The following is a 17050-nucleotide window of genomic DNA, read 5'->3' as shown; positions in this document are numbered from 1 at the left end:
CAGCTCCTCTCAAAGATCTCTGGACGAAAAAGTCTGGGTTTGATCCTTCTTTTGCCGCCATGTTTCCATGACTACTTGCCTAAGTTGAGACATTTTCAAAATGGCGGCGGCTCGGACGAGAACCATGGTTTCGGAAAGTTTTGATAGTTTTGTGGCGCCTGTCATTAATAAGCCAGTTCCTAATCATCTGTTAGAAACAAGTAAGTGTATCATAAGTTGAAGTGGAGCGACTGAATTCTCTTTTAAGCTACTTTTAAACGTTTTTTTTTTGTAAATCTAACCGCCAGCTTCTTTTTGCAGAAATCTATGCAAAAGTTGGACAGAACTCTATTTTGCAAGCCAAACCTTCAGTTATAAATTTTTCCGGCTTCAAAGTTGGTGAAAAAATTACCCGAACACTTGTGAGTACATTTAAATCATAGTCTGGTAAAACAAACGTACAGTTCTAAAATTCCTAATCCCAACATAAAGAGCAATATACTACAGCCACATTTGTTTACAAGTTTCTATGATCCTAGGGTTTTGTTCTAAAGACGAGGAAATATAATTACTGAAAGTTTAGAGCAATATTTCGGAAAAATATGATAGTTTTCTGTTTAAGTCCGAGTAGCCTTGATTTTTGAAATTTGTTGTAAATTTAGTGTGGTGCATGCGGTGTGGTTCTTAGTTCATGATAACCCTAATTTTCGTTTGTGTATTGAGTACAACTGTTAGTCACAGCATCGCATGACAGGTTATTAATGTGGTTTCACAATTAGCCATATAGCCGTTTTTCAGTTGGACTCACAAATACAGAAAGTATTCACTGTAAAGGCCGAATTGTACATTTTATAAGCTGCGTTAATGTAAAATGAACACCCATAATGTAATATTTGGATGTAAAATGGAGTATGTGATTGCTATTGCTTCCTTTTTTATGTCTCAGAGATTAGCAAATGCTTCTGATGAAAGCCAAAGAATGCATATAATACCACCATCTACCAAGTTCTTTTATATCAAATATACAAAGAAGGTACTCTTACTTTGATTATTACAGCTGCTAATTGTGCCTAACACTGATTTATCCTACATGTACATGTACCTTTGTTACTACCACAATTTTTATATTTGTTTGTGGTTACTTAACTGCAAGTGGATATTTGTTACTTGTAAAAGTCTGTTTTTGCTTTTATACCTACTCTGTTAATTTTTGCCTGTATAATTTTAAAGGAATTGTGTTTTGTTCAACCCTTTATAATTTTAGCCCCTAAGAGTGACTAGCATCTAATTTCTCCCTTTAATATCATCCCTGAATCAAACATGAAAGTCATGAGAATAAAGGAGATGATCACCAACTAAAGCAACTCTTGATTGTGAAATAAATTCTCCTTGTCAGCCTCTATGGAAATGAATGGAGAACAGTATGGAGAATATGCATACTGATGTTAGGGTGCAAAGGTTTAAGCAAAGAACAAGGTTTTAACAGAACACAACAAAAAACTTTAATCTCTAGATACACAACTACTATTTTACTTAACTAACCTAACCTAAATAACAGGGACAACAGAATATAATTATACATACTACTACATACATAATACTAAGTATACTAATAGTGGAGCTTGTGGAGCATAGCCCCATAATTCTACAAAATAGTAGTAACCCATCAAGCTGAAAAAATTTGCATGTACGACCATACAACCATACAACCGTACAAGGTGCTACTTTTAACAAGTGTGGTCAAGTGTACCGTGGGCACGCCAATGCCACAGCTCTGTCCAGTAGTCCAGTGGTCAGTGCAATGGGCTCCAGGTTGGATGACCCAGGTTATAGTCTTGGCTGTGGCAAGGCGTTGTGTCCTTGAGACGTGCTGTAAAAAAAAAAAAAGGCGAGCTCTGCTTTTAGGCTCGGCTAAATCTATATAACATCACATATTGGTTACGTGAAATAATCTGGAGGAGGTTGTAAGAGATTTTGGTATAAACTGTATTTCATTTTTATATTAATAATAAATCAGTATTTTGTATTATTGTTGAACAGGAAAAGCTTGTGCCTGGAATGTTCATTGAAGTTGTTGTGGAGTTTACACCTGATGATTGGAGATATTATTATGACTGTATTCGAATTCACACAAAGGTAACCATTTTGATTTCCATTCATATTCTTTTATGGCAGAGTTTTGGGTTAACAAATTTTAAATCCTTCCTAGCAGTTTGATGTCCATTTCCTTCTCTTGTTGAGGGATATTCCTTTAATTCAAACTGGTTGACTGTTTAAAAGTAACCAGGAAGAATTTTGAACCATGTCATGAATGATACAGGTTTAACTGCGTTATATGACAGATTTTCTTGAGATTACTAATTTTCTCTCAACAGTCATGAAAAGATTTTGTGGTATTAACATTTTCTTTTACTTATGTACAATTTGTACATGCCTTTAATATATTAACAGTGTCTGGTTTCTGAATTATGTTTGCTGGGCTTTTAGTTTTTATACCTGTAAACTGTAAGTAGTGGATCGTTCTGACCTGAAAAGGGCTCAAATATAAGGGAAAAAGTTGTTAATTGACCCTTAACTCCTAAAATCTCATTGGCAATTCTCCTTACTGTCTGCCAAACAATTCTCATTATGTTAGTTTGGAGAATTTGGCATCGGTTCATTAGCATTATCCTATAATTGATATTTTTCTTTATTCTCGTCACTTATCTGCCTGATATTGTATAGATATAGTAAGGAGAAATTATGTCTTAGTCACTCACAGGAGTTAAAGGGTTAAGAAATTATGTTAAAAAATTATGTTACATGTGTGTTGCAGTTAAGTTTTATGAATGGTTAACAATTTTAATTTGGAAAAGTCTAAAATGTTGAATACAAATCTGAAACTATCTCTAGGATAAAACTGAATCACAAGACATACATTTATAAATTTTTTTTTCTAATTTTCAGGCAGAGGAAAACCTTATTGTTCCTATTCATGCATATCCTGTGATGAACACTGATGAGTTTCCTAGAGAAGTTCACTTTCCATCTGTACCACTTGGAGAAAAGTGAGTAAAGTACATGAAGCTGATTTAAGTTAAATTCATTTTACTAAAAGAGTAAATGAAATCTTAAGCATGCCCAAGCTGTTTCAACTTTGAGTAAGAGTATTACTTACAAAATGTTATTTTTATGTTATTTTCTCACAACATGGAATTTTGTTTCCTTCATTACAGGACAACAAAAGTGATTCCTCTGAAGTGTGACATCCCAGTGGAATTTGAGTTCACGCTGAGTTATGTTCAGTTACACCCAGCATTTACTGTGGAACCAATGTCAGGTAAATTTTTGTTGAAATCACCTGAAGTAATAGCAAGATTATTGATGATAAGATGTAACAGGATTGTACTAGCTAGGAAACATATTTGCAATCACTTGTGATTTCCATATTGCATTTGTTATTCCTCTGTAAATAAAATTTTTGCTAACATTAGTATGTTAAAAGAGATGTACATGTATGCGATAAAAGCCACTCTTCTTATCTGGGTAATATGTTTTGACACCAGTTAGAACCTAAATTGAAAGGCACTGACTTTTTTTTTTTTTTTTTGAGCAACCAACCAGCTTTCTGTGAACCATACATAGTGGTCCTTACCACTTGATGACTGTTTGGCAGCATTACTGAGTTATTTTCAGAATTTTAATTTTTTTTTATGCAAGGGCTAAAAGTTTATGAAGTCATTAATTTTCATGTATACTTCAATGGATAGGGAAGGATTGGTATGTGGAGCAAACTTTTCCTTTGCTTTGATTCTGACTTGTTCTTGGAAGCCTGGTAATTACATGATTAAATACTGAGGAAATTCATACTTTTATTTCATGAGGAAATGCTTACAAAGAGTAAAATTTTTACTCTCTTTCAAATTTTCCTCAACTTAAATATGGCAAATAACCAACATGATTGGTAAAAATTTACAAGTCATCAGATGCAGTGAGGGTACCTACAATATTATGATTCAAATGAAAGCCCCACTATTTGGGCACTTGCAGAAATTTAACAGTTGAATAAATCTGTCCTTTAGGAATTGTACCTGGTAATGGTGAGGTAGAGATTAAAGTGACATTTGCACCAATGGACTTCTCAACAGCTCACATGAAGCTTCAGGTAAATTAGCAAAACTTATACCCAGATGTACTTATCATGGTGTTTTTATTATTATTATTATTATAATTATTATAATTATTATTATAATTATTATTATTATTATAATTATTATTGTAATTATTAATTATTATTATTATTAAAAATTGATTTAAAGTTCAAGTAATACAGTGTAGGATCAAATGAAATGTTATCATTCGATTAATGATCATCAGAATTTGAATTTCTCAGTGGATGTATGCACACTCTATCTTGAACTATGGCTGTTTTTGAACTTGGAACTGCAAGATTTCCTCATATTTTAGAGAAAGATGTCAGTAGACTTAAAGAAGATGCAGCCTCTTTGTGTCAAAGAGCTTCTCTGCGTCAAATGGAATTTTAATCGTAAAGCCTTCTTTGCTTTTAGCTGAAAGTGTCTCAATTTAACATGTCTCCACTTGTCTGTTCCTTCACTGGAACTTCCGAGCCAGGACTTGCAAAAAGGTAATGTTAGTATCAAAAAAATACTGCTGCAGTGGATTCCTTGTTAAGAGATTATCTCTTGTACATGTAACTTTTTCTCTTATAGGGGCTATTTTTAGTTGTGGTTTGTAGTTGTTTTGGCTTTCTCCTCAGAGGCTCTCCAGCTTATATCCCATCATTGCACATAAACTTAGTAAATCTTTGGATTGTAGAGAGGTCCTGTAACCCTTTCCACACCCAGGATCGATCAAATACAATTTTTTAAGCATAAAGGCAAAGAGAAGTAAGAAAAATGTCAAATACAGTAAGAGAAATTGTTTGATTTCACAACAGAGTCTCTGAGCTAAGATTCTGAGAAATGCATTACAGACATTGCACTGAATTGATAATTAGATCTTGGCAATGAGAAGTGTTAAGGGCTATGACTCATTTCAGAATTTCTGTGTGCTGTGCTTGTCATGAAACAGGTTAAAAGTAAAAGCATGGACAGAAGAACTACCCCCATTACCCACCAATGGAATCCTGGACCCATTGCTGATTGATCCTCTCGGCAGAACAAGACTGAAGAAACTAAAGACCAGACCATGGACTCCAGGAGAGAAGAAACCCCAGGTAGGTGCTGGAAATCAAGAAAATAGCCACCTACATTGTGTGAAAAATTTTTGCCGTTCAAAAATGTTTGGAAATTTTGTAGGTCAATTTCTGGGAAGTAGGATAAGGGGTTTGAAGTAATTTTTTTTCGGTGAGGGGTGGCTGTGTTGGGTAGAAGGTGTTCCTTTTTATCTTTTAAGGCAGGCATAGCATTAAAAGGTTAAAGGAAGGTGTATGTCAGGCTTTGAAGAGTTTCAATGTGTGAATTCCAAATGTGTACATGTGTTGAAAGCAGAGCTTGGTCACTGTATTTCTGCTTCCAACTTTGAATGAATGGTTGCAGTCTGCCAGGACTGTGCAACAGATGTGTAGGAAAAAAAACATTCTAGAAGGAAATATCTTTAGAGCTCTCAATATTTACATGTATTTGATTTATCTTCTGAAGAAACTTATGTAGAGAAAATAATGTTATGAAAGTATTCTGTGAACATGGTTTTTCCATATTATTTTTTGGTATTGTACAGGAACTGGTCAGAGATGGCTTGAGATTTCCAACTACTGGTCTTGACAATCCATCCACTGTGTCCAGTATCCTAATACAACAACCTGGAAAACTGAAGGCCAAGCAGATAAGAGAGGGTGGGTGACTTGATGTAAATCAAACCAACTGATCATGTATGAACAAATGTAGCACGAGTTTGATTACTCCCAGGTAATTCTGTCGATGTTTTTTTCTCCTTTTCAAGCTGTTCAAAGTAAGAAAGATGTTACAGGGAGCACAAAACAGATGAAAGTAAGTTGATCGTAGTGTTAGAGCAAATCATGTAAAAAATTCCCTATAGACTTCCATAACTTAGTCTGTTCTGCAGGTCAAGTCAACAGCATTAATTGCTGTCACTCAGTTGTATATGGTTTACGAATTTTTACATCATTTCCCTATGCACAGGAAACAAAGTTTGAGTACGAAGTTCATCAGAATATTCAAGAGGAACGACAGAACCAGCTCAGATGGTATGTACATTCAGAACATACAAGTATGAATCTTGTAGAAAAGTCCTTTGTAAACCTTACAGCCATGTGCGAAGGCTAATATCATGGAATAGAATAGCTAAGATCATCTATGGCCGGGAGACTTCCGACGTTGACACCTGGCTGTTCACATACTGTAGTGTATGTGTGGTGTTTGAGTAACGAGTAGGATCAGGGTTTATTGACGTTTATTTGCCTGTGAAGTAGTCTTTTCCAGGAGTCGTGTGAAGGTTGTTATTATTAAGATTGTGTGTTCCTTTTCACTTCATGCCTTCCCGTGACTTGCTCTCATATTGCTTCTACCGCTCGGCCAAAAAGAAACGGAAAATTTTACTGCGCACGCTGAAAGTAGTATGTTCACCTCCTTTGATCTCTCTTCGTATTGTGGGAAAAAAAAAAACTGGATGTATCTCGCTCTCATTTTCTTTAATGCTGTGCTAAGTTAACAACGATGATGCCATTTTAAAGGTGAACACTTACCTGGAGGATATACTTTGCATCAGAAAATTTAGACCACTCTGTTCGTTTCCCTCAAGGTGTGTACGATTAGGTGAAGATCCCATATCAGAGGCAATAAGAAAACAGATTTGTGAAACAAGGATAGAAGATGAAAGAGAGTACAAGGTATTTGTAACGGCGGTCTGATACTAGAAATTATATGACGCTTTCATTCTGGTCCAGGAGATGTCTTCGGAGCGAACAGTAGCACTAGAAATGGAGTACTTCCCATTCTCTCACTGATGATTTACGAAGTATATTATATTTTACAGTTCGATGAAGGTTCAACAAACAAAGATTCAATTGTAGAAACAAATAATTCAGACCCCTCCACCTTCTCTTGCACTCACATCAAACGAGGTGATATGATGAGATCTTGCACTGGACCGCTTTTCCCCGAGGAAAGCTCATGTTCTTTCTGGGTCCAAAACCATGGTTAAAATCCAAATCTAAATTAGTAGTACGAGTCTTAGCTCAAAAATCAGACGATACTGTTTCGTTTCATTAGATTGAATTTTTCAAATTTCGAAGCCATCTAGACCTAGATCTTGATTGTAAGCCATGGTAATCAAAAGTCAGCTCTTTAGGAGCAGTAACCACCGGAAGTTTTGAGAAGCGCCTCTCAGTTCTGCAAATGGTTGTAGGAAATGGCTTGTATTGGTCCACGATACGGTTAGTATTAGGAGAACTTATAGTTTCGAGGAGTTACCCCTTCCCCCTCCTCTTTGGTAGTTTGCGTGACTACACGATGACATTTTCCGTTTATAAATTTATCAAAGCTGAATCGAGGAGACCCAGTGATTGAAGAAGAGTATGACCGGTCTTGTGTTGGATGTGAACTGAGAAGAATCCACAGACAAGCGGATGAAGTATGTATCACTTTTTGGGGAATGTACATGTTACTTTAACTTTTGTCCTCTGGCGAACTGTTTTGCTTGCTTTCCTATATTTGATGGGGCTAGTTTTTAGCTAGTACTAGGCACTTGGTCATAGGATACGGCCGAACTAGTGACGTTTGTTTGGGAAGGAAAAAAGGAGAGCTTTTAAAAGCATTGTTCACAATTGCTCAGAATGGGGTATTTTTTCACACTGTGATGCTTAGTAGTTACCTTAGATTTATCTTCGTCATGGTGCAAAGCACTATAATCTTGGTGCGCTGAAGTGTTATTTTCTTTATTGTCGTGTAAGCTTTAACATTTGCTGTCCAGATGAACATGGTTGGAAATGTTACTCTTTTACTCTCAGATCCCTCAAAATGAACCTCGATTTGATCTTCTTGTTAATGACGAGTGGAGCAAGAGGCACATGGTTGTACAGAAGTTTGTTCAAGCGGGACGGAAGGTAATCATCAGTGTACGCTTTATTTGTATAACTGACTGGCCTGTTTCAGGCGTTTAGTTAGTAAAACGAAGCGCGTTAGTGAACAGCACTACAACAGCGGAGGAGTGGAAACGAGGGACCCTCTCGCTTTTTCACTGCACTTCTCCGCTATTGTCGCACCGTTTGCTTTTCGCTCTGTTGTAGTAACTGAGCACCTGCAACAGGCTAGTAATCAGTGAACTCTTAGGAAACATTTATGTATAATAATGAGATGTTGGCGCAGTATTGTGATTGAACCTTTTGGAATTCCTTTGAAGCCCTGTATTTTCTCAGGCCTTTTTTCCAGCAGGTACTTTAAGTGAAGTGTCACTGGGAAAGAGTTTTCTTCGCTTAGAAGTAGCTTTAAATTAAGTTAAATAATGCGATCTTCAGAGCGTGTTCTCGTCTTTATTCCTCTGCCAGAGGATATGGTCAAGTTAATGTGTCCCCACGGATGCAATGTGCCGTGATGATAATTTTTCTCTTTTTGCTGCCACATGTTGCGCGCGATTTATCTTAATTCTCGCGCGCGCTCGAGCTTTATTTATCATTATGACGTCCGACGTCATACTTGTGGCGTACTCATGTGGTTGATGTTTGCCCCATTTAGTTTCACATTTGCGAATTTCTTCTCAGTAATTCCTTTAACTGTACTCTGCTTTTTTTTTTCTAGGTCATAGTACGACTAAGAGCCAGTAGACACTTAAGTTCCCTGGAAGAATTTGTCACAGACTGGAGAAAGGGAAAATTCACCCGAGAACACACAAGTAAGGAAGACATCTCAGCTAAATTTTTCTTCTGTAGTCACGGCAGAAGTTCTTTCATTTAACAATTGATTCATACGCCAGCGTGCGTTCATCGAGATATGAAGCACGCGGGAAGTTTGGAGAGCACGAAAGATGCGTAAGAGTTGCTCGAGGCGTAGCCTAGAGCAACTCTAGCTTCTTGAGTGCTCTCCAAACTTCCCAAGTGCTTCATATCTCGATGAACGCACAGCTGATGTATGAACCAATTGTGTTATAACATTTTCAACCCGATGGAAAATTTTTTTTCGCGAGGGATTTGTTTGCTGACGTCATAAGCGTGCACAATAGGAATAAAGAGCACGCTCGCGCAATTGAATTTGATTAGACAAATTTACTAGCTATGTTATAGTAATAATTTTCCGTACTGAGCCCTCTCGGTTGAAATATTATTTAAAAAATTGTGCTCAGAAAGATAAAGCCACAAAGAAATGCAGACTCTTGACGGTTTCGAACCTGTGCTTCCCACAATCTAGATGGCGCTACTTCTAAATGAAGTTGCAGAGTCATAATTTTATTTTCTATGCGTACGAACAGGCTGGAAGTGCTCACGGGTAAAATTCCTAAAACTGTTTTTATTTTGTTTCATTGCTTCTTAGGAAGTCAACTTGCAGAGAGTGAAGAAGAAAAGCTGTTCGATGAAGTTGAGGTCCCTCTGCGGATCTCATCTGAAGGCATTTTTCCGTTTTGCTTTCCTTCATATAAATCTCCGGACACAAAAGATGATATGGTACACATGCTTAATATTTCTGGATCTGACCTTGCCCTTGATAGCCTCAGCTTAAGGGTTTTAGTTATGTTTGCAGGCCGTGTGGGGAGGGGGGGGGGTATTTTAGGCTTATCATTACGGTGACGGTGTGCTTAGATAGTCACTGTCAGTCAAATATGATTTCAGGAAAGTAATAAAAGGGATAAGACACCCCGATGGCTCCTTCCGCCGGAATTTTGCCGGTTTTTAAAAGCATAAGAGACCAAAAGTATCGTTTCTCCACTCTGGACGGGGTTCTTGTCGATCTTTAGTAGTTCCCGCCCCTGCCTCCCTTTCGTGGTTCACCAGCACCCATTATGCTCTTGGACCGGGTTGTTCAAAGCTGAGGCAAGATAATTCAGGGTTAGTGTGAAGTCTGATTTCCGGTCTGAAAGCTTTGAAAGAAAATTCAACCCGATTCTGCTTGTCTACATTCTAATGATTGGGATGCTTTAGAAAGAAAGTGGAAAATTATTACAATAAAGGCTTTTGAACAAAGGAATAATGAAACCAGGATTAACATTGACCCTGGGTTTTCGCTTATTGGTCTTCGAAAAGCTGGGCCCTGGGTGGAAAGAGGCGCTTCGAGGATAAAGTTTCGTGATGCTGATAGGTACCCGCCCCCAGTTCTCCGCCCGTGCTCGAACCAGGACCTCTCGTACTAACCACAAAGCCACGGTGTCTTTACAAATGAATGGATAAATGGTTTAGTAAAAGTTTCTTTTATACCCTCAGGATGTTGATGCTCTTGGTACACTGAATGTGCAAGCGACTTTTGTCAATGTCAAAACACACGTGCCTTATTACAACTTAAAGGTACGTTTCTTAGCTGTTTTTGTCTATCTACAGTTTCTAATAACACTGTTAAAAATGAAATACTATAAACAGTTATTGAATGAGGGTTTTGTGATATCCAGAATAATCAAGGTCGAGGTAGGGGTTATCAGCCGAAGCCGAAGGCTTAAAACCCTTGCCTTTTGGTTTTCAATCTGATTGGTTCGACTGCGAGTTTTTAGACCAATTACAGAGCGAAATTGCTATTCTCTGTACGTTTTAATAAGGTGCTGACAAGGAGAATTTGTCTAACAATCAAGGGTTTCTTTAATTGGTGATTATTTCCCTTTGTTCTCATGACATCAATGTGTGATTCAGTGGTGATATTCTAAGAAGAAATTAGATGTTAGTTACTCTTAAGGGTTTAAGGATTAAAGGGAGGGAGTTCTCTCTGTGGATCTGTCTGTTGTGTATTGTCTAAAGCATAATTTGTCTCTAGGTCCCCAAACAGTGCGACATCCTGGGTTATAACCGTCACTCCGTAGCCGACGCGTCCTCGGGGTATGTCCCGCCAAAGCTCGTACGTCCCTTGAGGGTTGGCGCCGAGGTAACGTCAAGTTTGTTTTGCACGGTTATTTTTTTACTTGCGTACAATAAGTTTATCTCAAGATAATCCAACATTTTACTCGATGTAAATACTTACTTTGAAACGTGTTTCGTACATGCGTGCAGATACAGCGTACAGTACCTTACTGAGTACCTTACTCAGTTAGTAGAACTTTGTTCATAGAGGTCATGGGTTCAAATCAATATAATATTACTGTATTATCTTGTTTCAAATCCCGTACAGGCCTGAATTTTTTTTCAGGCCTTATTGTCACTACCGATTAAGTAGTGTTCAATACTGCGACGATCGCTTTCATATTCAAATGCTGTGGGAGTTGTATGTGTATCGCATGTAGTTTCTAGTCAGATAAGTACCTCTAGAAGTTGTTTAATTGTTTAAGTCAAATATATTTGTATACACCTAACATCTCTTGGTTCAAATGTGGTTTCTAGCCATAAGATTGCAGTGGATAGAGCTGGTTGATCCATTGATTGGAACTTGATTCCTCATCATAATTCGTTGTAACTGCATTGAAGCGATTCTTATGAGTTTTTCCTATTCTTTTCCATCTATCTTACCGCCATGTCCTTTCGTTTGTCAACTTGTTTCCTGTAGGATGAAATAATAAACTTGGTCAGCAGTGTACCGCTTACGTCGGTTAGAAGTCCCAGTCCCGTCCCGACCACGGAAGGAGGCGAGGAAACTAAAGAAGAGGGTGAAGAAGACAAAACACAGAATCCACAAGTAAAGAGCCCCATTATCACAACCCCACAAGAGGACGTAGCCGTGCAGGAGCCTGAGGCGGTGCCCCTCGTGGTGCCTGCTGCGTTGTTCAGACCCACATCTTACCATCCCATGCATATTTTTGTAAGTTACAGAAGATTTTCACCACTTTACTCCCGCGAATGTTTAATAATGAATTCCTCCTTGCAATTACTCTAGTAGACTGTCAGACTGATCGGTTGTAAGAATCAAGAAAATCAGCAGTTGTTGTATTTTGTTTTTGTAATGAATATTTTTACCGCTTCTTCTCCGGGAGTGACCATAAGGTCATTTCTCCTTGTCAAGTCAATACACTGTCAATCAGACAGCTGATGAGAATTATCGACGATGAAAAGGTGTATTTGCGTTTGCTACGAATGGGATGTTTTTACCCATTTTTTTCTCTTTTTTGTACTGAAAAGATTTAAGGGAAGTAGAGATATTCTATCCCCTTGAGATTCATAAGGCGTTAATCGATGTTTTGCGAACTTGGCCTTGTTTCATACATGGCTCATAGCCAATGATTTTTTGCCTACAGAACCCCGCACCAGGTTTACAAGTGTTTAAGCCTCCGCTTCCTTACTCCGAAGTGGATGAAGACTATCATTTGTGTCCGTTACCACGTAACAGAACTGCTGGAAAATCAGGGAAACAAGGCAGGAAATACCTGGAGAGACAGGTGAACACCAATTGATACTTGATCTGTGGGTGTTATGACTAAGAAAGCGAGCTGAGACCGCTTTGCTTCTGCTTTACTTCTCTCTGTGATTTGTCATGCACTGCCCTCACAGCCAATTAGACGCAAAGCGAAAGCAAAACGCGACTTGGCCACTCGCGTTTTCCCGCGCTTTTGGTCAGTTTGTGTAGTTAAATAGCGCTGGGTTTTCATTGACTCCTTGGTTTTTTATCTCTGTTGTAATAGGTCAGTTCAGTTATAATTTTAGTTTTGATTTTACGAAACTTAATCGAGAAACTGCTTTAAGAAACCTTTTTCAATCGTAATACTCGGCCATCAAATACTGAAGAAAGTGAGTTGAGGGCATTTTTCTATCTGTATGGAAGTATTTTGTCAAAAACTGCGAGATGGATCAAGCATTATTCTTCTAAGAGCCACGTTTGTACAATTTGCAACATAAAACTTGCCGTTCAGAAACCTCGTATTTTACCTTTGAGTGCGATGCGAGAAGAACAGTAAAAATTGCAGATGAGAGTGATCATCGCAGTTATGAAGAATTTTTAAGTACCAGGGAGGTAGAAATAAATGTTTCCGCAGTTTTTTCTCTTGCTCTCCGAAAAAATATCTGTCGTTAATAGCCATGCCACTTGATTTTCCACCCTTCCCACGAAATGGTAGAGAGATCTGCGTTTTCTTTTTTACCTCTCTTTCAATCCTTTACAATTCCATTGTATGGAAAGGAGAGAAAGCGAAAATGGAAAGAAACCCAAATCATCCACCAGTGGCTGTCATCTACTTTGATTACAGCCACTAGATAAAGTTTATGTTTTTTATTAACCTGAACAAAAACTCAAAACTGAGGTTTGTCATTTGTTTCACGGAAGTGATCTACGCAAATCCGCTTTCTGCTCACAATGGGTCCTACTTTTATGGCAGGTTTAGTTTGCTTTTAGATACCTTAGATTCACTTGACTAACTGTAGATTAAATTTGGAAGAAAATGACGCAGTTTTTCGTCAGAAATTAAGTCCCGAAATGTTTGTCTCCTTGTATCCTTTTTAGGATGTTATTCCTGGTGTTATGACGTGGAAGCGGTTTCCTTGTCAGCCTCTGGTATCCATGGCAGCAAATCCAACGATATCAAATGTGTGGATTCCTCGATGGTGAGTCGATCAGTGAAGAGTTAAATTCTTTGACGGCACTTTTCAATAACGTGTCATTTCAAAAATCATGTGGTTGAATTATTTGACAGCACTTTGCAGTAATGTGTCATTTATGAATTTGGAGATAGATAGGAAAAATCGTTTTACTATATCGAAAGTAATGTGGTTAACCTTTCGGGAAACAAGTGGAATGGTTCTTACTGTATAGAAGGTCATGTCCAGCGTTGTGGCTGAATGAGTTTGACCCTTGATGTTTTTGCCCTATATAACTGTTATGATGATTTTTGGTAACGTGGAGCGAAATCACAAGGTTGGGTCCATTCAAGCCTCAAAGATCGCATGTTGTTATCCAACTGTACGAAGCAGAGTACAAATAACGGGCGAATAGAGTATACATATCCTGCGATATTATACGGTTTTTTGGACAGTTGGTTATTTTGTATTGTTAAAACAAATCTTTTTAACCAGTCGGCTGCGCGCTGCCCTTCCTATCCGCTTTGCATTCCCTGCCTTATGAGAAGTGAACAGAAAGACCTAGCAGGAAGAAAGCCGTAGACAATAAATAACTTATCAGACGTTTTGGTGAGAAGTATTGCTAAGTATTTTTACTCGTTGTTTGTAGTTTGACTCACCCTACGAGCTCATCAAAATACGGGACAACTCGTAAACACACCAAAACGTCCAATGAGATATATATTCATTGAGAGGCGCGGTAAGAAAACAAACATAGTTTTTCTTTTTGCTAAAACATGCGTACACCCTTTTCCGACCTTAGGACTGACCCATTCAGTGAGGACCTGCTGCCTACGGAAGTGCCTTCATTACTACAAGGTCTCCCGGATGATGACGTCATGAGTGATGACGAAGCGTAAGTTACGCAAATTTAAGCAAAGAAGATAAATAATGTATGAATACATGTATGCATCGATACGAAATCATGCGAGCGGTTTCAAGAGTAACAGAATTGATACAAAATTAAGATATTCACATCACTAAGGAAAATATGATCAACTCTGCGCAAAATTTTCAACTGATAATAGAAGTAATTCTAGTTTGCGTTGGTTTTGCTTTTTTTCCGCTCTATTATTGGTGTATAAAACTTTGCTCGTGTAACTCTCGCAGCCAATCAGATGCAAGACTTAAAACAAGCGCGAACTGGGCACGCACACTTTCCCGCGCTTTAAACAGTTTGCTCTTATTAGGTGGCTCTTCTAATTCCTGCCTCCTGGACAATTTATTTTCCAGTTTTAAAGGAACTATGCCTGCAATCACGTGTTTGCACGAAATTCCTCTTGAAGTCAACATTCTAGGACACTTCTCCCACACTATGTTCGCGTGCAAAATCTTAAACTCCTAGTTTATTCTACAGCGTCCTGTTACTGGACGCGGTGAAGAGTAAAAGTTTTAAACATTCCTTACTAAGAGAAAAATATCAAAGGTTTATATTTTGTAGGGTGGGAGATTTCTGTATAACTAATCATCCTGATTAAAGTTCCCCCAAGAAAGGGCTCCAGAACTAAAATAAAATTCGCGTTTGGTGAGGACACCTTCAGTAACAGTGCCTTCACAAATTACATCCTGATATCTTTTTGCCACTATCTGTTGTTTCAGGGAAGAAGAAGCAGCAGACCCAGGCTTCCAGGAGATCCCAATCCCCACGCCAGAGATGGTTTGTGCCCAGTTTCCCTCGGCAGAGAGCATTCTTGGAGACCAAGATCAACAGGGGTCGTCGCAATTAAGGTAGCTCTCGACGTCTTTCGTGATTTATAATAATGTTACGTGTACTTTAGTTTTTCAGCTTTGTTATCTACAGTAAAGGGGTGGTTATACTTAGTCTGAGTTGATGGTATGTGTCTGTATCTTTATAGTGAGATGGTGCTTCACCCAGGCGGAAACACGAGAACCTTAGTGGCTGCTCCAACAGCAGCCACCACATCCTTCGTTCCAAGGTACTGATGACCTTCCTAGTGTATTACATTTTGTTTTAGGGGAGCTTACGATTCATAGAAAATAGCCGGTTCGGCTGGTCCATTCACAAAGAGAATGCTGGAAAAATTATTGACTGCCTCTGTTTGTTTTGCGTTCTTTTACAGGGAGAAACGTGAAAAAGAATTAAACGAATTTTTGAGACAGCGGCAGAACAGAGTGGGATTTAGAATAAAACAAAGGATACAGTCCATAAATGATGCCATGTCTTCGTCCAATCTGGAACTAAAATAGAATTTGATAAATTTGAAATTAGGAAACAGATGTGGCTGATTAGTTGTTTTAGTTAAAGTGCGAAAGATTTCACTTGTCTTTTTCCGATATTTGACCGTCTTTGCCCATTTCAGTGAGCCGTGTAAAAATTTTGTCTCTTTGGTTTGAGTTGCATATACATCAAGTGTGAATGTTATAAATTTGTTGATACGAATGGTGGTTCATTCCCTAACGTAAACAGAACATTTTGTAATAAAAGTGTCGTAAACCGACTGCGTTTGTGTCCTTGACCTGAGATACCAAACGTGCTTAAGTATTGCGTGATTTAGATCGTAACTAGATAATTGTGTTTTATACACGTTCCGCAAATGAAAGCTTAGACATCACTATCCACGCTGCTAGCGCGAAAGCACGTAACACTCGTGATGTCTCGCGCGTACGCCCCTCTCTTCTTCGGTTACACAGTCTCTATTGCCACGTGATCACGTATTACGAAGACAAACAGGGAGTTACTACATCACGGGCGACGAGCGGGGATAGAAAAAACGACCCAGATATGAGCGGTCAGCGGTGAAACAGCTTTTATACTTCATATAGAGACATATAATTTATTGTTCCAGAGACAATCGTGTTGTAAAGCCGAAATGTTAACAGTTTACTTCACAGTTTAGGCAATTTTTCCCAGAATTCAAACTTTGTGATTTTTTTCTCGGCTTAAACGCTAAGTCAGTTGTTCAATTGAATAGGAAGAAAAACATTTCCAACGGAAAACAGCATTATTTGCACGTGTGGATCTTTTGAGAAAAGGTCTCCTAAACGAGTGGTCTTGATTGTAAATATTTAAGGAATGGTAAATACATTAGCCTTAACATGGCTGTTTCTCGAAGCTCAGTGTTTTCCTACTTGCCTTTTTTCCACGTGAATTGGGGGCGATTGAATAGATATAATATGCAGTAAAAGAACTTCAGCTGATAGAAATTTTAAATTTCTCATCTTAGGCTGTGGATACAAAATTCAAGTGAAAAGGAAGCCAACTGTGATTAATGCTTTGAACAAGTCAAGATACGTTTTTTTCGTCACACAACAAGTTACATAACGTGAATATCATTCTTCTTGATGCCTTTCCCGGTGTCACCAATGCCTTTCCCGATGCCTCCGTTGGTTAATAGAGCATTAAAAGTATTGTTCCAGTTAAAGCTTGAGGAAAATTGCTTAACTTTTTAAGTAGCGAAGTGTAACTTGGTAACATTTCGGCTTTAC

The 17050-nt window shown here is 38.2% G+C and overlaps 1 protein-coding gene across 1 annotated transcript; it reads left to right on the top strand.

The window, feature by feature from the left end:
- Positions 1-70: 70 nt before the first annotated feature.
- LOC113669929 (cilia- and flagella-associated protein 221-like) lies at positions 71-16063 on the top strand. Its single transcript, XM_089183413.1, has 26 exons — positions 71-200; positions 301-401; positions 926-1012; positions 2020-2115; positions 2926-3026; positions 3195-3298; positions 4041-4123; positions 4527-4603; positions 5050-5194; positions 5698-5812; positions 5920-5966; positions 6120-6184; positions 6739-6826; positions 7480-7569; positions 7946-8041; positions 8733-8826; positions 9462-9592; positions 10346-10426; positions 10884-10991; positions 11607-11858; positions 12292-12432; positions 13491-13591; positions 14367-14459; positions 15203-15331; positions 15460-15540; positions 15685-16063. The coding sequence occupies exons 1-26, from the start codon at positions 101-103 to the stop codon at positions 15809-15811; spliced, it is 2733 nt and encodes a 910-aa protein (XP_089039539.1). The 5' UTR covers positions 71-100; the 3' UTR covers positions 15812-16063.
- Positions 16064-17050: the final 987 nt, after the last annotated feature.

Source organism: Pocillopora damicornis, chromosome 9 (assembly GCF_964200805.1).
Source record: "Pocillopora damicornis chromosome 9, jaPocDami1.2, whole genome shotgun sequence".
Lineage (NCBI taxonomy): Eukaryota > Metazoa > Cnidaria > Anthozoa > Scleractinia > Pocilloporidae > Pocillopora > Pocillopora damicornis.
The sequence above is the reverse complement of the archived record's forward strand: the minus strand, read 5'-3'. Positions and strand labels throughout refer to the sequence as shown.